This window comes from Astatotilapia calliptera, chromosome 13 (assembly GCF_964374335.1).
Source record: "Astatotilapia calliptera chromosome 13, fAstCal68.1, whole genome shotgun sequence".
Lineage (NCBI taxonomy): Eukaryota > Metazoa > Chordata > Actinopteri > Cichliformes > Cichlidae > Astatotilapia > Astatotilapia calliptera.
The window spans coordinates 20,723,368-20,745,033 of record NC_137434.1 but is presented as its reverse complement, the minus strand read 5'-3'; the positions used below and the strand labels follow the sequence as shown (position 1 = coordinate 20,745,033).

The window sequence follows — 21,666 nt, the reverse complement described above, 5'->3', positions numbered from 1 at the left end:
TCTAACACTTTTATGACACCTGAGATTCAGCGGCCCGCTGTGCCTTTCCGTAAGAGGCTTGGCAGGTGTAAGCACACAGCGCCACCCCGCAGTCTGGATAAATCTTGGGTGGTTTGGCCATCCTAGCTCCATAAAGCTGCAGAGGTTAAAGGCCACTTTAACACCCAGCATTGCCACCCTGAGCTTCCAGTACGGATTCATGCTTGGATTAGTTCAGGTTGCTGGCTTTAGCAGTAAGTGAGAACACCGCACCACAGTAGAAAAACACAGGATCCACTTTAGTTGTGCCAGAACTCTCAGCAAGCCTTCAAATAAAGATATACTTATGTCACTCTTAGGATGAGATGTGTATTTTGATTTTGGTGAGATTAAGCTGAGTGTATGTGCGAACAGGAAGAGTTACATGCGGAGACCTAATGGAAGTCTAATGTGTTTTGCAGGCTGTCATCCTTGTCCTGTTCTCTTCCCACGCCAGGTTATTGCACCCACATTACAAAGGTTTACCGTGTTAAATGATCCTGGAATGACTGATTTATGGAAACCACTCCTCCGGTCTCCATCCAGTTGAAACCGGTTAGAACCATGTGTAGTAGGAAATGAAAATCAGACACTGGCGCAGTGGAGTGTCAGCAGATCTATACAAGAGGACATCACATGATGTGGTTGTTGCAACAGATTAACATCTTAGGATAAAAGATCTTTATTTCAATTTGTAGTTAGCAGCATGGCTGGCCACGCAAATTGCTGATCTACCAACCATTTTAATATCAGACTGAAATAGCAGTTAAAATTTGAACATATTTAACAGGTAGATTTAGAAGTTCATTTTTTATCAATTTGATATCATGTTCACAAGTTCAGTCCTCTAAAGATCACTATAAATAATCCCGATAAGCACAGAGTTTAAGAGCATCATATCAGAGGGAGTGTCGTTTTAGCAGAATAGCAAAGTTGTCAGAGGACCACAGCAGTCTTTAGGATTTATTATTCTGCCGTTAAACATAAATAGCCGTTTATCCACGCATTTCTCTGGGGACATTTCAAGAGTCACCCTCATAGTGACACACTTTAGAGGAAGTTGGGGAATCACCAGTCATTATATCCTCTAGGAACTATAAGTGTACCGTAAATCCACTGTGGGAGACTGAGTAAGTGGCAGCTGACCTGCTGGTGTCTGTAGAGGGGGGAACAATGTCAGCCTTTGCAAACTTTTACAGCAATCTATCATATTCACTGAGCCATTTTTGGTAAGACATTAACCCTTAGCAGTCTTACCTGTGTTGAAGTGTACCTACCTGTGCTCATAAACGCATACTGCCCTATAATGTTAAATGGTGAATATAAAAAAAAATATAAAAATGTTTCTACTGTTCCAGGTTGTGAGCTTTGTTGGTGCAGTTTATTTAAGGCACAAACATTTTCCATCAACTACTTCAGAGATTTGTCAGACTCTCATAACTACCACAGTGAAACATTCCAGTGAAGTTAAATACACAAAAAGATGATGCATTTTTGAGCCTGTTGAAATGTTTTGTTAAATTAAGCAAGTGCATCAAATCGCAGGTGTGAAAGTGAAAAAGAAAAAAAAAAAGAAAAAAAGATTGTCTTCCAGGTTTGCTTATCAGTTTTACACCCACAGTTATTACATTACAACGGAGTATCAAACGATATTCATAAAATTCACAATTAAAACAGAAGTTGTCATCTCAAGAGCTTTAATCATACATAGAAATTTAGTTCAACAGTACCATTCATTTAGAATGTTTTCGCAGTATGTATATTTAGTGTAAAGAGCATTGTTTTTTTTTTCTGATGGGAATATCCATAAGGATGACAGAAGCTTTCAGAAATACACCAGAGAGAGAAGATCAGAGAAGAGACTGAGTACATGACTAAGTTGTAACACCTCAGACTATATTTTCAAACACCTCAAAAGGCGACATTTATCTGTGGTTTATGTGTCCATCCTCGTTGATGCTTTTTTTCCTTTTCATTTTAACATAGGAGCAGCAGATCTTTGAATGCTTACACAAACTAAAATACCTGTGCTGCAAGCACCGTTTGATCAATGCCCTATTATAATGGAGAAACTCCTAGCACTCTTCTATGACACCGTTTTGTTGACCTAATCAAAGCCACGTTAAACTTGGGGTTGTGGTGAACTGTTTTACACTGCTTTAATGACAGAGGGTGATCTGGAGTGGAGGACATTACTGCAATCAAGTGTCATATTATAGGCATGAAAATAATTGACCACATCCATCTATTTAGCCATCCAACTCTCTAGCCATACATCCATCCATCGATCGATCGAAACATCCAACCTATCGTAAAACATAACCATGAAACATACTGTATGTGCTGTTTGTGCTATCTTAGAAGCGCCACAACAACAATTCCAACCAGCTAAAGTCCCAAGCAAAGAAAAAAAAAACATGTACAAGACAAAAGGTGGAACAGATAATTATCCTACAAATCCCAGAAGTGATTATTTTTCAATTATCCATTCCTTTTAAGAGAAGTTAAGTAACGCCACATGAAGATTTGGCAGGCAGATAGCCTCACTGAAGGCGAGTAGCTATCTTGTTTCTTTTCCCTCCAAAACTTTTGAAGCTGCGTCTTTTGTTGAGTTGGTACAGAGTAAGAAACTTCACTTCCAGAGCTGGTAATGATGGAAGCTGCTGCATTAGCATCGTGGCATTCAGTGGGCGCGCTCACGCGCAAAGACAGAGACTGTGTGTGTGGCTTTAAGGCTGGGAGGGAGGCTGCTGCTGCGCTGTTGATGCGTGCTGTGACATGGCTGCCGGGGAGGACATGGATTGGACCATGGGTTGAGCTGGCGGGGGTAGCGGAGGCTGAGCCTGTTGGGCCCCTGAGTGTGTGTTGGGGGAGGGTGGGGGTGTTGGACGTTTGAATTTGTCAGGGCTGGTGCTTCTTCTTGGGGAAGGCCGCTGTTTGACAAAAGGAGAAAGAAACGAATAAACACAGATTGCTTGTAAATCACAACCAGATGACAGAATTCTAAAAATGTCATGCAGAAAATAGAGTTTATGGCAAACAGACATTCGGAGAAATTTTGTTTTATCAATACATTTTTAAAAAGTTTATGCGTTTAATTGTTCCCAGACATAGCCAAGGAGGGTAATTGTGAAAATATCAACTCTTTTTGTGGGACTGTGCTCCCAGAGTTACAAACGACTGCAGGAAAAAGATCATGAATGCCAAGATTACATGTTTCCCCTACTGAGCTGTTCATCAAGACCTGATAACAGCAATTCTAAACTGACAAATGGAATAAACGGAAAAAAAGTAATCTTTTCGAGGTTCTGATTTCCCAGCCAGTCATTTCCCTAAAAATTCTTGTAGGGGCTAAATGGAGACAGTGGTTTGTAACATCCACATAGAAGAACAGAAAGTAAATTCATCCTAGCACACTTCAAATCCTGTCTCCCCCCCACCCTGGACCCCCACCAATTCGCATACCGCCGGAACAGGAGCACAGAGGATGCAGTCTCCATCGCAATGCACTCTGTCCTCTCACACCTGGACAACAACAACACCTATGCCAGAATGCTGTTTATAGACTTCAGTTCAGCATTCAATACAATCCACCCCTCACAACTCATCAGGAAACTGACAGACCTGGGTATCAGTTCCCTCATCTGCAAATGGTTACTGGACTTCCTGACCAACCGCCCCCAACATGTCCGGCTGGATAACCGCTGCTCATCTACCATCACAATGAACACCGGTGTACCACAAGGCTGTGTGATGAGCCCTTTCCTCTACTTCCTCTTCACCCACGACTGCAGACCTGCTGATGGTTCCAACACCATCATTAAGTTTGCAGATGACACCACGGTGATTGGCCTCATCAGTGACAACGATGAGGCCGCCTACAGGGAGGAGGTGGATCCTCTGGCTGAGTGGTGCGACAGAAACAACCTGCTGCTTAACACCGAGAAGACCAAGGAGCTCATCGTGGACTACAGGAGGAATGCTGACCCACATCCACCCATCCACATTAAGGGGACGGCTGTGGAGCGTGTGAGCAGCTTCAAGTTCCTGGGAGTCCACATCTCCGAGGATCTCACCTGGACGACCAACTGCTCCAAGCTGGTCAAGAAGGCTCACCAGCGCCTCTTCTTCTTGAGGACTCTGAGGAAGAACCACCTGTCCTCAGACATCCTGGTGAACTTCTATCGCTGCACCATCGAGAGCATCCTGACCAACTGTATAACAGTCTGGTACGGGAACTGCTCTGCCTCGGACCGGAAGGCGTTGCAGAGGGTCGTGAAAACTGCCCAGCGCATCGCCGGAGCACCACTTCCTGCCATAAAAGACATCTACAGGAAGCGGTGTCTGAAAAGGGCTGGGAAAATCATCAAAGACCCCAGTCACCCATCACATGGACTCTTCACCCTCCTGCCCTCTGGGAGGCGCCACAGGAGCCTCCGGACTAAGACCACCAGGTACCGGAACAGCTTCTTCCCCACAGCTGTCAGACTCCTGAACTCTGCCTCCTGACATCTGACCCACGTTAAACTCATGGACTGAACATACACACCCACAATGGACAACTGTACCCTCAAACACAATAATAACATGGACTGAACCACCACTCACAACCACTAGCACTTTATATAGCCTCTGTAGAAACTATCTACACCCTCACTTATCTTAACTGCACTACTGTATAGCTCTGTGTAAATAATCATTCTGTACATTCGATAATCTTTAATCCTACAACTGTTTACAACTTGCATAGTTCCCATTTCTGTATAGCTGTATATCCCAGATTCTGTAAAGTTATTTATTTCATATTCTGTATAGTTTTTCATATTTATATCCTGTTCATATCCTGTACATAGCTTGTACTCACTACAGCCTGTACATACTTATAGTTATAGAATATTCACAACATACTTCATACCGTGTACATTATAACATACCATAATAGACCCATTTCTGTAATATACTCACATATCTATATTATTGCTAATATATATTGTAATATATCTATATCACTAAAGCACTTCTGGATGGATGCAAACTGCATTTCGTTGCCCTGTACCTGTGCATGTGCAATGACAATAAAGTTGAATTCTATTCTATTCTAAACAGGGAGAATGCTAGGAGAGAGGTATAAATGAGATCCAACAATCAGGAGTAAAGTTTAATAAAAAAAAAAATACGCCCCCTACATACATTTTTAATCCAGGTAATAACTATAACACTGTACCAGCATGGCACAACCCTTCTCAGAGCAGTCTCACTCAGTCTTATGCCTCCCTGTCTGTTCCTCAGAAGGATTTAAGTCTAAACCATCCCATTATGCCAAACTTTAATGCCCGTTGCAATAGTCAGACAGTCTGGGGAGACATCTCAGGCATGTTATTCTGAGGACCAGGGTTACGCAAGTAACCCAAAACTATCATTCCTAGCATTTTACTTCTCACTTTGAAATATGGAGGCTCCCATATTGCCAGAAGAGCTTATCTCCAACAATCTTAAAAAGTTCAAGCGAAGACCAAGAACTGAGTATTACCTGAGCTGCTTTCCAGTTTTTATCCCATTTTGTAAACTGGAAGTTTATAAAACAGGACAAATGTGAAGGGCAGAGCATAAGCCTGCAAGTGCGTGGATTTTCTTGATTGAAACCTACTTCACACCTGAGTAACAGACCCCATGTGGAATTAGCTTGCAGGTCCACTGGAAAACACAGACCCTGACCTGGACAGGATAAACCAAATGCCTTCATAATCCAGTGTGAGAGCTGTAGGTTTGTAATAACGTACCCTAGAAAATGAAAAGTTGATCACTTCTCCATAAACTCTTAGTTCTGCATAAATTTGTCAAGCATAAACAGGATGCAACATGTGCTGCTGCTGTTCTTCAGATGAAGAAAAAGCCAGTGGAGAAAATACCATCAATACAATGGGCAAGCATGAACTCTGACATGCCCTGGGGCAAACAGTGCATGAATGACTGAAGATGCCTTTTCTCTTTAAGTGATCCGCATCTACTCCATAATAGCCCAATCTTTGTAATGAGCATGCCTGGACAGCAGATCTGCCCAGATGTGATGTAGTGGTCTGTGTTACTAATTAAGGCCAGTCTGGAAGAAGCATATTTGCAAATAGCCTGGATATTCTTTCTGGGAGCAGGGCAGCCTGGGAATCAACTGGTCCCAGCTGTGAATTTCATCTGGCGCCAGTATGTGATTCAGTGTCCACCACACCGAACTATGTCTCCACTGTCTGCCAGCAGTTTTCTGTAGTCAAATAAGCTCAGCGTACTGCATCCCAGTCTCTTGATGGTGAGACTGGCAGACTGCGTGTATTAAACGGGGGCTTCGACTGGGAATGTCCAGCCTAAGGTAGGAAGGGCAGACCTGTTGTGTGCCACTGCTCGAGACTACTCTCCCTCACATCTCCTCTTGTGTGAGGTAGAGTATTATGTATCATCATTAGCTTAAGTCCTAAAAATAAACCACACAAACATGCACAATGCTAACTCCATACTTAATACAACAACTGGTACATAGCGTGTGTGTGTGTGTGTGTGTACGGCAGACAATGTTTACAATCATCGAGGGGATTGTTGATGGCAATTTTGTATCATCATTGTGTTCTCGAGGTCAAATATCACTACTGAATCAACAGGGTGGCTGAACTTAATTCGAGTACTTTTTTGTAAACAGACATACAAACCTAACAGTAATCATTCACTTTGTGAGCAGTCTGTCACAATTTACACACCCCAGCTCATTTCCCACTTTAGTTGATAAGGATTATGACATCCGTTTGTTTATGTAACAACTCTATATACACACACACATTACTACTATCAGAACAGCGCTGTGTGCACCACACATTATTACCCCAAACCGAATCCACATTTCTTCTTACTTTCACTTTTAAATTATGAAATGATTCTGCTTTAAATAAAACTTCCACAGTATAACTACTATAGCAGTATTATAGTTAATGATATTTTCATCAAAACCAGCCTTGCCAAGGTAATGTCAGGGGAAACACTGGTGAGATATTTATATATTTTATGACTTTGTGATGCTCTTTTGGATAGGAGGCATAATAGAAACAGGTTCAAACCATGCCCCTGGTGTAAAATATTACTAAACATATCTATATCTTATTAATAAATATAAATAGATAAGTCAGTGTTGTTTTAGTTATCAGTGTGCTGAAGAGATGGACACACAGCTAATTGGAACTTAGGACATTTACGAGTTATGCTAAGTAAGTTCTAGTATTGATGCCAACAATACAAACAATGTTTGCAGAAGCCAGTATTCTTTGAGAGTCAAAATCTAGACTCCTCTACTGAGTGAATACTGGTGGACACACACAGTTTTATTCCTCCTACTTATACTCATTTTAAGGACTGTAATATCTGAAAGTCATGACATGGGAGTGTAAACAGGTTAGACCTTTAAATAACCACTGAAAAGTGACAGTTAACGTCATAGTCGTTGTTGCATTAAAGATCCACCATGCTGAAGAGTACTGTATTATCAATAGAGCTAGCCTTGACATTAAAAAATATAGACAGGGCAGTAAATTTAACAAAACAACAGGCAGTACATGTCTCCACGTGGGTGTCCTCATTTAAGGTTCATTTAATGGACGCAGCTCACTGATTAAATATAGTTCAAAGATCATGCTGACTCAGAGCAAACTGCTGCTCTTATGAAGTCACAATTAACACAACTTTAAACTTGTTGATCATTTCTATGTACTTGAACTGGAAAACATCTTTATACCCCCATAAAACTGAAATAATTTTATAATACGAAAGGTTATACACCTATTATTTTTATTGTCAATTGTTTACTCCTTTACAGAGCAACTAGTTTTGAGTTTATTGGTCAGAAATTTTGTTTGATGATTAATTGAGAAACCTGCCAGAAATCTGGTTTAAAAAATAAATAAATATATAAAATAAAACAAAAACGTGTGAATTCTCAATAATTTTCTAAAAGATGATGTGGGTGGTGTCACTTACTGCTACGGCATGAGAGGAGCCTCCGTGGACGTGCAGGGCGGGGGTGTTGTAGTGGGAAATGGCAGCTCTGGACAGTGTAGCTGGAGGAGTGAAGCCAACTGTGTGGGTGCCATATGAGAGACCTGTAAGCAAATGAGACAGCCAGAGGGAGAAAGACATTTTATTAAAAGTTAACATCAATTCTAGACACTTTCATTTTCCTCCTCAATACTCACTCCAAGATTACGTCGATATAAGAGGGAAGTTCTTTGTGGCTGGCAGTGTCCCGGCACAGGATGACTGTTTTATCATTGACCAAATATTTACTTTGATATCATACCTTATTGTATCATAAACTAGTACGCAGACCAGAAATGAATGTTAATTTTTTTCTGCACTATTTTTAGCATTAGGTCTGTGCCTAAAGAGAGTAAGGGTGACTGAAATATGATGGTGCTCTCCCTTTTATTATACTAACAATTATTATTTTATTCTTCTATTTTTTCCTGTACTTTTTATACTTTTGCAAATGGTCATTTATCCAATAATAATCTTTACTAAATTACCTATAGTGCCAAGATCAGTAAGCTAGGAGCGTATCCACCAGTGTTAAATTTGAGAGCAGATTTTGACTTCATTTCAGTTTTCTGACATTTAGTTTAAGTCTCATTTTAGTCGACAAAATAGGATTGTAGTAGACAAAATCTAAATTTGATTAAGTTTAATAAAATAAAGTGTAGGATGAGAATGTTTGTGTTTTTAGCTGCTCCACATGTTCACTAAGAGTCTTATTTTCATTGACATCAAATGTGAAATGTGTCTATACGTCTTGCTCTTTTCTTTCTCCCAAACATTGACATTTTATCACATTTTCAAAACAAACAAAAAAAGCTGTACTCTTTCCCAGGGCAGGGCAAATGTGCTTGTCTGACTTTCTAGACCATTTAGCTCTGCTTGGATCTCGTCTCTCCAGAATATTTTCATTTTCAAGGCTTCAATACATGTCATTATGATTTTAGTCTTTATTTATCATCTTTTTCATCAGGGGGAAAAAAACAAAAACGAAAGCTCTGCGGACTTCTAGATAGTATTCAGTGTAAACCCCACATCATGGCCTGTCAGGCTCACAGTGAGCAGCAAAGTTCTACCTGAGCACGAAGCTTATATAAAATGCAGTGTGACAATTAAGCTGTAATTGTGTGGTCTTGATTTGACAGAGTACCTACAAGATTTTAAGATAAAAGCTGGAACAAAGATAAAGCTTGCTGTCTGGCAAAAAGTTGTATTAATCGCTATCAAAGGCCGTTTATTGTTGTGTTTTTACCTACCTGGTGATATTGGTCGGCTGGAGCTGGGAGAGGGAGTGTAAGGGATGGGACTGGACACGGTCCTGGCTCGCAGACCCTGTGCAGACATCTCATTGAAGTACCTAAAAGTACGACATATTTTTGTAATGCAAAAAGCAATCCAAGCATATTGTAATGTGTTAAACAGGCAAAAAGTGCTACATCAATGATGACAGTTACTCCTTGAGATGCAATGTGAAAAGCTTCTGTATGGCTACTCAAAGTGGGCTTCTGAAAGTGCTCAATTTGGCTTATTTTGTATGGGAGAAAAACACGATACATTTTCAAGTTCCTAAGGAGAAGATACTGATGTCGACGTCTGAGTGTGATCAAAGGAGCATCCTGTGCATGCAGAAAAAAGCTTTTTCCTAAAATTAACAAAAGTTTTTACTGATAATCAGGAAGATTTAATATAAACTGAGATTTTACTGCCATATGCTGCTTCTTTGAAATGGCCATATACTAAAGCTATTTAGAGCCCTGTTTTCTTCTTCCTCCTCAGCTTTTGTATGCAACAACTAACATTCAGAGGTACTGGAAGCACATCAGTTATTACAATTTTGTGTTTTCAAATTAGATTTTATTTTTTATTTAGTTCTGACCCTTATTTTTCATTTGGTTTAGTTTCTCTAGGTTTGCTCATTTCAGTTTAGCTTTTAATTTTTTGAAAATGTATATTTTTTATTAGTTTCAGAGTGAGTTTGAATCTTTTAAAGTATTACCTCGTGTAGGGCATATGCAAGGATATTTGCTCTATAAATATTTTTTAAGTTATAATTATTTTCTCTCTTTTTTTTGTTTTGTTTTTAGTTACACTTTAATGTTATTAAAGTGTAACTAACTTTAAAAAAAAGTTAGCTGTGTGATCCTTGCACTCCGACTTGAAAGATGAGTGACACCCATGCATCTGATACAGAGGCCTGAACCAGGTACACAACAATAAAGAAACTTGAACTGGATAGTGTTTTACATACATTTGTTTTTCTTAAACATTACAATTTCTAGTTCTGGGAAAATGGTGGGGGTTTGTTTTACACCATCTTGCCACTGCGGAAGGAGACAAAATGCAGAAAGTTGATTTAATGTTGTAAACAACTTTGTCTTTCAACATGCTACTAAACTGATTTAACTGAAAGCATTAAACCAGTGGAATCTGTATTTGGTTATGTTTAATCATACACAATGAGCCAATTTGATCAGCAATAGTAGGAAGAGTTGGTATGTTTAAAAAACAAAAATCTGGTGGATGACCCCATACTCAGTGAAGTGCAACAGTGTTTGTTTTGTTTTAGTAAACATAAACCTTGAAGCCACCCCAAACTACTTGGTCTTGTTTTCACTTCTGAATAAAAAGAAGGACCATGTGGTACAACTTGTGTCTGAGGGTTAATTGGTCCCAGGAGTAGAAAGGATTGCACAAAGTTCAAATGGACCATTCACTCACAAACAGAAGGAAGTCTGTAAGGACCATTTAAGCCAAAATTTGGTTTCTTTTAAGTTTCATCAAGAAAGCGCAGGTCTTTCCAAACCAAACAAAGCTACTGCTAATTATTTTGACTTTTCTACATGTATCAGAAGTAAACGTGGCAGCGATAGCATGACCTGAATCTGCAGGTCAATGTTAAACATTCATTAGGGGAAAAAAAGAAGCATTTTTTTACAATTAAGATGAAACACCAAGGAATGCGGAACTGATTTAAGCTCTGTGTTTTTTGTGTCTGACAGCCAGCCAAAAAGTTACCAGACACCATGTTGTCACCTTGCTTTATCACAAGCAGGCCTTTTTAACAGCAACAATGACTGCCTACTGGAAGACCAATTGTTGTGTGCCGTTGTGGCAAACACGCCTTTTGTCATTTGCATTTGCCCTACTTTTGTGCCCTCATCTTTTGATTCTCACAGGTCCCTTTATCCAACTGGCTATGTCAGCAGTATAAATGCCCAGTGAAGCCAAATGCCTCTAAGAAACATCGAGCTCCAGTGTATAGTTCAATCCATTTAACTCTTTTCCATTTTCTCTTTATTTGCTGGTATGTATGACTTTGTGTATTATTGTGAACTTTTTGATCATCTTTCTATGTTTGTTGCACCTACCTCTCATCATCCATCTCCAGACTGGATTCACTCTCCGACAGTTGTCTACACAGGGCCTCCCTGCGCTCCATTTCTCTCTGAAGCTTTCTCTGCAGCCGGATGTTCTCCTCCCTCATGTGTCGCTCCTCCTCTATATACTGGGCACGTTTCTCTGTATCTGAAAGTGAACATTGGGATTTAAACTTGACAGAATCGCACTATTACTATACAATAACACAAATTACACCTGCACTACTCCTAGCATAACATAATACCCTCTCTTTAAGAGCTGTGAATGTAACCTGGTTTTCTTGTGTAATACATTGTTGTCATTTTAGGAAAAAAGTGAAAGTAGGTCCAAAACAATCTCAACTAAGAGTAATGCAAGCAACAAGTTTCAGTATTTCTGGTGTCTTGTCACTTGGCTTAGCTTTGGGAGCACGTGTTTAAGGCTGGTCTGACATCCCCACCTAGTGGCAAAATCAAACCATAGCCACAATGATCAATCTTTATCACTTCTTGCTTTCTGAAAAACAAAAAAACAAAATATGGAAAACCTGGGCTTTCAGTCTCATTGCTACAGGTGTATAGAAATCAAATGTCTAACTGTAAGTGGTGTTATAATAAAGCGGAAGTGTTTAAGAACCACAGCGACTCGGGCTCAAAGCGGCAGACCAAGTAAAGTTGTACAATGTCACCAAATACTGAAGCACACAGAACCTAAAGGCTCCCAAAGCTCTGCTGACTCAACAGCAGAGGTCCAAACCTCCTCTGGCATTAACTAGAGCTGGGCGATAGAACGATAACAATATGTATTGCGAAATAACTTTTTCTCGATAGAAAAATGACACTATTGCGATAGACCTCATCTCTCTCTCTCTCTCTTCCTCTTATAAAAAAAAAAAAACAAAAAAAAATGAATAGCCAATAAGAAAAGCGGCGCGGAGCCGAACCAATCACAGCCGCAGCGTCACGTCACGTGACTTGTTACGTACAGCTCAAGTGCCAAGGCACACATGTGTATTTGTTTGGGAAGCATCCAGCCGCCGTGCCGGCCGGGTAATGGAGGAAATGAGCGTGCCGACTAGAGAAAAATCAACCGAGAGCTTGGGTGACCAGGTTACCGAAGAGAACACAGATGACGGTTGCAATGCCGGAGAGATTGTCGAAAGGAAAGGCCAGAGAAGTTCTGTAGTGTGGAGGTATTTCGGCTATCTGAAGTCTGACAAAAAAAAAACAGAGTAACGCGCACTGTAAATTGTGCCGAAAGCATGTTCCCACAAAGTCTGGAAATACAGCAAACCTTTTTTATCACCTGAAGCAGTGCCACCCACTAGGAGCACGCTCAATCTCTGACTGAAAGCGCTAATTCGTCATCAAAAACAACCAGGGGAATCCCTGTGAAGCAGCAACAGTCAATTGAGTCGGCTTTCTCCAGCGTCAAAAAAGCTAAGAGACATAGCAACATAACGAATGCCATAGCTTACTGTCTTGCTAAAGACATGCTACCAATAAACACGGTCAACAATGAAGGATTCAAGCAGCTAATTAAGGTAATGGAACCTCGTTACCAACTCCCTGGACATAAACATGTCTCTCAGACAGCGCTTCCAAAGTAATATTATATAAGTTAGTCAATTTTGTCTCTTCTTCTGTAAAATAAACTAAGATTTATTTTTAGAATTAATATTTTGTTTCTAAGTGGAACTGACAATTTAGTAGTCTGTTTTGTTTGTTCTACTTTGAAACTTAAACGCTTTAGCAGCTACCTTTTGTGTAGTTTGTAATATTTGCCTTTATCTGAAACTGGAGCCTCATTTTATGTACATCTGCCCTGTTGAACTTATTATGGGAAATAAATATTTAAATCAAAACAAGCTGCTGATTATTTCACATTTTACTTGTGAGCAACGGCACATTTAAATCTTACAAATATAGCTATTTGGCTTATATCGTGATATATATCGTTATCGCCTGAAATGAAAAAAACATATCGTGATATGAAAAAAATCTTATATCGCATGTAGTGTTGGTACTTTTTAAATAAGCCGTAAAACAAGCTGTTATCAATGTCTGCAACCAAATGCAGTGCTCTAGTATTACTCCACATCCTAGGAAAAAAATAAATAAATCAAATGCTCTAATGCCCAAGGCTGCCTCTATTAAACCACCAGATCACTCCAGCCACAAGCAGTTATGTATAAAGAAGAAAATAACAATCCACAAGATCATTTTGTGTGAGACAAGATCCGAAGTCTGGTTGCATTTTTACATGCATCATTTGGATTGTGATTAACTGCTCACAGTTTTCCTACTGCTCCCCTATTAGGGCTGGGCTATATCATACCGTTCACAGTAATACCGGTGTAATGTTGGGCAACAATAAGAAAATGAAATATCGCGATAGAATATGGGTAAAACGCGCATGCGCAGTGCCTTTGTTTACATACGCACGTGGCGGCGACGCAGAATGAGAAGAGCGAAAGTGGATCGTTGAATGAAACGGATGAACCAGAATTGTTTTGTAAAAATACTGCAACTTCTGTGGTGTGGAACTGGTTTGGCTTTCGTCCGTCAGATACACAACAAAGCACTATTTTTGGTAGCGCATGCTAGCGGGCCGTCGTTATTACCATGTGTTTTGGAAAATACGGCACACTTAAAATCAATCCTTTGATTTTTCTGAAAATCGACAGTGCCCCTTATAATCCCGTGTGCCTTATGTATGAATTCTGGTTGTGTTTACTGACCTGGAAACGATTTTATGTGGTACACAGTGCTCGAAAATCTGTCAAATGTTTCAGTACGACTTTGCTAAACTACGAAGCCGCACTGCTTGATGGATTGTCGGAGCATTACGGCTATCGTAGACAGGAGCCTCGCGGAGTGATACGTACTGTGCTTCAACATACTATTACCGTATTGTGTGTGTATAACCTCTTTTTAAGTTTTGTGGATATTATACATGGTTATGCTGAGGATATGTCGGCCAATTTCCACTGGAAATGCCTTTTGGTTAAACTGTCAGCAAGGAATTTGCATTTGTTAATTTTTTATATAACTTTAATGCACATAAAAAAGCTGCTTGTTTAAGTGAAAATACATTGATGGCTTTTTGCACTAATAAAGTTGAGGAGTTGTAAAGTATTTTGTCTAGTGCCAATTATATCGTCAGTTATATCGTTATTGCAAATTTTCAAATGTATATCGTGATAAATATTTTTGGTCATATCGCCCTGCTCTACTCCCTATAATTATAAACTAAGTGATAATGACGATATCACGAGTCAGCAGTTAGTCATGGAATTCGACAGGGTTCTGTGATGGGACCAATACTTTTCACAGTATACATACAGACAAAAACCCTCTCTAAATTTGAGCGAGATGCAAAACCTTCCTCTTTGATAAAGCTTTCCGTGAAGGCTGGGTCAGATCACCGTGAACCATAACCAAGTAATCCAGTGATCATATTTTTTGGGTGTGACCGGAACACTAACTCTATGGCTTCAAAATGTGGCATCTGGAAAACATCCATCCATTAAACATGTTCATGGTAATATTCTGACAGGTTGTCAGTCACCAATATTTTCTTTTTCTTTTAATAAAAGGAAGGGCACATGTAAGCACTTGTAACACTGCTTCCTTTTGGGGCAAAATAACGAGAGTCAACTAGATTAAGAACAGAGTTCAGGTTAACCATTTCAAAAGAAGGAATCGATTATGGATTACAACCTTTCTTAGTGTCTTGCATTTCGTTGCCCTGTACCTATGACATGTGCAATGACAATAAAGTTGAATTTTTTTTTTTGTTTTCTAACAGTGTACAGCTCCATTCCTTTCTTTTTCTGCTTTCCATCCAGTGTAATATGACCAGTAAATAATGATGTAACATGACTGTATATTGCATTAGAACATATCTACAGAAATATGAGTATGGAGGCACCAGGCTAGAGAGGATCCTGTTTTTTCCAAGTGAACACGCACAAGCACTTATCCGAGAATCAATTTTACCAACCACTTCCTTAATCAACACTTGAGGGCATCTCTCCCTTCAGACTGACTTTCCTTCTGATCATGTGACAAGTTGAGTGGCCACTTACGCTGCAGCTCAGTGGTGCGCAAGCTCTTCTTAAGCCTCTCCACCTCATTCTTCAGGAAGCGGATATGCCGCATCATGTTCTCTGGTGAGTCGATTTCCATGGAAACATCTCTTGGAGATGGTGGAGCCGACACAGGCTGGTCCAGCTTCTCCTGAAGGATTCTAGTTTGGAAAATTGGAAAAACAAAACAAAACACAGGATTATTATTATTATTCAAAATGTTCTATTTATTATTATTTGTATTAAAAAAAAACGAAATTAGATGTATAACCTTTAAGTTAATTTTGCATAAATGCCCAATTACATATATAAACAGATAATTAATAGTTCAGCTTACTGTTATTTGTCATAAAACTGCAATTTAAAAGAAAAGTTACTTATTGCTGTTTATTTGATTTTAATGTTTAAGTTAAAATTAATAAACTAATTACTTTTTTGTGTTACACAGACAAGCAATGAATATAAAAGGTACACTGGCACATTTTTATGCTAACTATAAAATAAAACAATGCAAACAAATATATTTCTTTCATATAACAAGTACTTAACCCATTAGTAAATGTATAAATTAATTTAGTCAAAAATGAAAAGTAAAAGTCTTTTTCCCTCCATTTAATACTATCATTTCAGTTTGTAGTTGGCCTTTTCTTTTTAAAGATATTGGGCTAAAACCATCAAGTTCATGGCATATTTAGCGTACCTTACCATTTTGGCAGTTTTTCCAAAAGAAAAGTCTTGAAATTTTTTAAAAACAAACAATTGGAAAAAGAAACACGCAACTGTTATGACTTAGTGACATTTCACCCACACGTTTATGCTCACTGGTCGATTAACTCAATCATCATTGTATGTAAACAACGTTTCTCGTGATTCTACATTTGTTTCTGTTCATGCTGGAAATGGAAAATAAACTTGCTTGTGTCGCTCTCTCTCTTGACACTCTCCTCTCACCAACAGCAGAAGAGCAAGAGAAGAGCAAGAGAAGAGCTGTGTGCTTTTAAAAAAAAAAAGAAAAGTGTCATGTGCTACAAGGCACTTTCTGGAAAAGAGTTGCAACTAAGTTGGCAACAATAAAGTAAACTGAAGCATTCGTTTACTGTCAGGAAAGAGCAAAGGAAACTCATCTACCCACTGAATAGAAGACCATATAAAGAAATCCAAGATAAGCCGATGTTAGCTTGTCATAAAAGATGAAAAACTTTGGAAGCTTCTTTTGGAAGTATTCAGCTGAGTCAGTTTTAAAATGTTTACCTCATCGTTTTGAACTTTGGCCACAATTAATCTAATCATTATGTATATGGCCAAAGAAAAAGAAGCACAGTATGTCTCATCACCTTTTCTCAGCCTCCAGTTTGTCCATTCGCTTCCACAGTCGGTTGACCAAAGCTTCTTGTTCCTGCTCTAATGTGTTCTCAAGGTCGATCTTCTCCCGCCTCAACTGAAAAACGAAAGATAAAGCAGAGTGTGGCAGAAAGAGAAACCTTGAAGTTGAAATGCATTCACAAGCATTCAGGATTGTGTACAAAAACACTGTATCGCAAATCCAAGATCTCAGTTCAGAGTTTGTATTCTAAAACTTAGAAGCATATGGCATTATGACATATCATAATGATTTTTTAAAGTAGTTTAAGAACGTAAATATTTTTATTTTATTGCTAAGATTGGTGTCTTTAAGAAGCTGAGGCAGATTTTAAGGTGAAATAACTTTTGGTTCTATTTGTATCTGGCCAAGATGCACAGTGGCATCGCACTGCATCAATCTGACACGTTAATAAGCGAGTACCAACAACGAATGCCTGCACATCTCCTGTCAGGGCATGGAGACATTATGCGGTGGCTTCAGCAGGTTTGACCCAGCCACAGACCAAAATGTTCTTTCCACTTAAAATTCAGTGGGAAGAAAAACGACGTTGAGATTTTTTGCATCTCACTCTACCATGGCGACTGAACAAATGGAAGTTTAAGGATAGGCTGCACTGCACTGGATGAGCAATTCTTTCCCATTTTACCATAATAAGCATACCTGTTCCAGGGTTAGCTGCTTTGAAATGGTTTCGTTCTCCATTTTCTTGATCTTTTTCATGAGCTTGTTAACCTGGAACTCCTGCTCCTGCTCCAAATGCTGCTCCAACTCAGCCTTCTCATGCTGGAGCTAAAATTTAAAAGGAGAGAGCAGTGCATTGACAGATGAAGAGAAGAAACAGATGAGTAAAAAGGGAGCGGAGAAAAACAAACTCACAATGAGACATGTAAAAGCTGTTTGATGACCACAGAGATGACCACGGCTTATACAATGAAATAATAATAAAAGACAGCGTCATTAGACAATTCCACTGGTTTCAGGGTAAACTCCCCAGAAGAACAGACAATATAAAATAATGTTTTGGCAACCCAAGTAATCACTTTTGGCAGTTCACCAGCATGAAAAAGGGTGCGGCTCAGTGCTGATTCAAAATGGGACAGCTCTGTGATGGATTATATAACTGATTACTCATTATGGGGAAAGAGATGCAAATTCACTTAAAGGAAAAAAAATGGAGAGGGAAATATAACCATTTCCATCATGCTGTTGAGAAAAATAACTAGAAAACCTCAAAACATCAGTCTGTTTAAACTTACAATGACTCCATTCATGGAGAGTCGAGTGCTCTGCAGTATCCTGGATGCAAAACCAGGTTACCAAGTTGTGCCCCACCCAAAGTGCAGGCATTTTTTCCTAATTAAAACTAACCATTTTGTTTTAATAAGGTGCCTTGCTTCAGTTAACACTAGAAACTATTTTATTAAAGCAATCCAACCCTTTATACTGTGTGAACATTATAAACAGACTCAAGAATAAATGCCAGACTATGAAGTCCTTGGAGAGAGATTATATTCTACTAGGCTCTTCTGTAAGCAGAGGCTCTTTCTGACTGGCACCAGAACAAAGGCAATGTTGGATGGGACTCTGTTTAGTATCATGTGCACTAATAATAAGTATTAGAGGAAAATAGAGAGTTTCATCGGCTTCCTTTAAAATAGGTAATGTTGTTTTCAGTACCATCAACAAAAATGAAGAGGGTGGGATATTAGGAGTATGCAGCCCAGTACACCTTTAAGGTCTCAATTTTACATTATCAGGGGTGTTTTTTGGTGTATTTACAAGATAATAGATAATATTCAGCACAGACTATTGTCATGTGAATGTTTAATATACAAGGCACAAGTTTAAAATCAGGGCTGGGGTGCTTGTGTTGTTGGGTTATTCAAATACAGACAATGCAGCTAAAAAGTGGAGCAAAACTAATGGCTGGGAAAACCCAAATAAAACAAAATTTGTCCCAAAAATGCTTCTGCGTAGAGTCATTTGCATGCTCAGTATTATAAGTTTTGATATTCAGTTGATTTTTCCATCTGTCGCCCCAATTTTTAAGCAACTAATCTACCGACATAAGTAGATACAAGTCTGTTGCATGTTAAATTCTAAGATAGGAATATAAAAAAAGCCCAAATAAGTAGATCTGTATGACCTTAAGCGGGTTTTGCTAAGACATTTGCATGCATCTCTTTCACAGCCCTACTTCTTTAGATATCAACAAACCATTAGTCACCCTACAGCTATCTATTCAAAATATGAGAGCGAGTGCTATATGCTCTGTAGTTGGGAAAATACGATGTGGAAAACAGACTGAACCAAATAACCGACAACAGGAGGAGAGTAATTTGAGAGTCATTTAGACGTGCTAGCAGCTGCAGTGAAGTCATCTTGAGCTTTTCCAGGCTTCAGGCAAGTAGAATTGCAGTTGATGATAATGCACTAGCTGCTGTGTGCATAGACAAGCACCCCGCACATCGTGAACAAGAGCAACAATACTTAAGAAATTTGCATAACACAGCATGAAGAAACGATATACCACACTGACGTTTGTGATCAGTAAGATAACAGGGGAAAACTTTAAACTAATGTTACACTATTCTCCACTCTGTGTGGCGTAAAGAACTCCAAAATGTGCGTTAAAAGTGTGCACCTCCCCATCCAATCTTGTTTCTATCACTCACTTGCATGAGTTTCCTTGACAGTTCATTGGTGAGGAATTCTTCCTCCTTCTCATAGTTGACTGCCAAGGTTTCCTTCTCCTTCTGAAGAGCCTGGATTTTCTTGAACAAGGTGTTACTGATAAATTCTTCCTCCTGTTCGGCTCTCGCTTGCTGTGGGACAGAAAACACAAAAAGACACAGCGACAGAAGAGTTATCAGTGACATAAACTCTTGCTTCTGGCACATCACACTGTTTTCACCTTTATCCTGATTAAACTATAACTTACTGACAGTGAGGGGAAACATGCACCAATCAACTAAAGACTGCTGCAGTGATGCTTGCCAGCCAAAGAGGAAGCATAATTCTTTCAAATGACTCAAGAGATATTGCAGCAATGGGTGACTGAGAGAAACATGGGCTGGGGGGGCGGATAAAGAAATGTGTTGGGACAGCTAGCATTACACTGCTTGTGATACATGCGTCCTTGCCACTCTCAAATTCACCCATCCCTTATCTCTCCTGACCTCAAAAATAAATTCTGCTTCGTTGGCCGTTATGAAAAACAGCGCGGATTATAAAAGCCAAACAGCTAGTTAAGCTTCACAAATTTACACAGAGGGTGGACAGTGTGAAAGTGTGGTTGGGTTTGCAGACATTTAGAGCGTGGCATTTAGCTAGCTCGCTAAGTTTGGCCTACATATTTCCCCATCTATCAAGCAGATCGGTTACACATTTTTATGAAGCTAGGACTGATTAACCGAGCATGAAGAAATATGACGCATCAGTCGGTGCCAAGGCTTCTGGTGGGCTATTTATTTTCACTCAGTTACCATATCCATGTTGGCCATAGCGTGGTGACAATGCCGAGCAGTGAGTAATCAGCTGACCACACATCTACAATCAATCTGTTAACTCGCATCGTGAGGTGCCCACCCAATTTTTTGACGTTTTTTTCTGGTTGACGTTAGCAGTTCATCTAACGTTAGCCACGATTAGCAACACAAAATAACACAAAGCAAAGTAGCAAGATATCGCAGCTCGACCATCTAGCAGACGTTGTCCCGCTGGCTAAATTAGCAGGTAGCTAATGTTAATAGGGCTAACATAACAGCAAAGAATTAGGGCCGAATTCAGGTAACATTTCCACGTAGCACTCATTCAGCTTTTATCAAACAACACTCGCTAGCGCTAACTTACTCTGTCAAATGCAAAACAGCAAACGGGGTGGGGATAGCATCTCGCTAGTTAGCTAGCTAACATTACTCACAATGGTGACGCTAGCTTTGCGGAGGTCCCGATTCTCCTCCTGCAGGGCTTTGCACTTGAGTTTAAATGTTTCCAGCTCAATTTTAAGAACTTTATTCTCCTGCTGTAACGAGGCCAGTCGGTTGGTCAGTTCCTCCAAACGAAACTGTGAAATGACTATGCTCGGTTTCCCCGAATTTGAAGCGGAGGACGACATCGGGGTGGCGGAGCTGCTCCCCGCTCCATCGGTGTCGCTCTCGCTTGCGCTGTCCGCCATGGCTGTGCGACGGTGTGTGTGGTGGAGAAGAGAAGACGACGGCAGCTGCAGCGTTTGAGGAGCGCAGACAGCAGAATGGTACACTGCGTGACCTTGCACCCGCCTAACGGTATAGCACCCCCAGCAGGATGTCTCCAGTACTACCTAATACACCCATAACATGAAATGCATCTTTGGAAACCCAATCCGAGACAGGATTGCCAGCAAAATGGGAAACTTAAGACACAACACCGCACCCTAAACCACGTTTTATGCCTAACACGACAACATCCTTCAAGTAAACACTGTATAACCCTACTTATACAGTGTTTACTTGTCAGCTGTTGTGTTGACAATATGACATTATGCTCATTTTATACAATACTGTGAAATAATATTTCCCGGCCTTCTGGATTTCTTTCTTTTTGTATATTTTTCACTCTTACATGTTTCAGATAATCAAATATGCTTTAATATTAGACAAAGATAACCAGAGTAGTGCCGAAGTATCTCGATCAGATTTAATTCCAGATTTTGACTAGGCTGCTCCAAAACTCTCATTGTGTTTTTTGGAGCCATTAAGAGGTGGACTTGCTGGTGTATTTTGGATCATTGTTCTTC

At 39.7% G+C, this 21,666-nt stretch overlaps 1 protein-coding gene across 1 annotated transcript; it reads right to left on the bottom strand.

Annotated features, from left to right (window-relative positions):
- Positions 1–1,380: 1,380 nt before the first annotated feature.
- On the bottom strand, positions 1,381–21,178 carry LOC113035562 (coiled-coil domain-containing protein 6). Its single transcript, XM_026191203.2, has 9 exons — positions 20,812–21,178; positions 19,565–19,714; positions 17,550–17,678; positions 16,861–16,964; positions 15,527–15,687; positions 11,448–11,604; positions 9,336–9,436; positions 8,029–8,150; positions 1,381–2,951 (listed from the first exon to the last, which is right to left on the bottom strand). The coding sequence occupies exons 1-9, from the start codon at positions 21,064–21,066 to the stop codon at positions 2,748–2,750; spliced, it is 1,383 nt and encodes a 460-aa protein (XP_026046988.1). The 5' UTR covers positions 21,067–21,178; the 3' UTR covers positions 1,381–2,747.
- Positions 21,179–21,666: the final 488 nt, after the last annotated feature.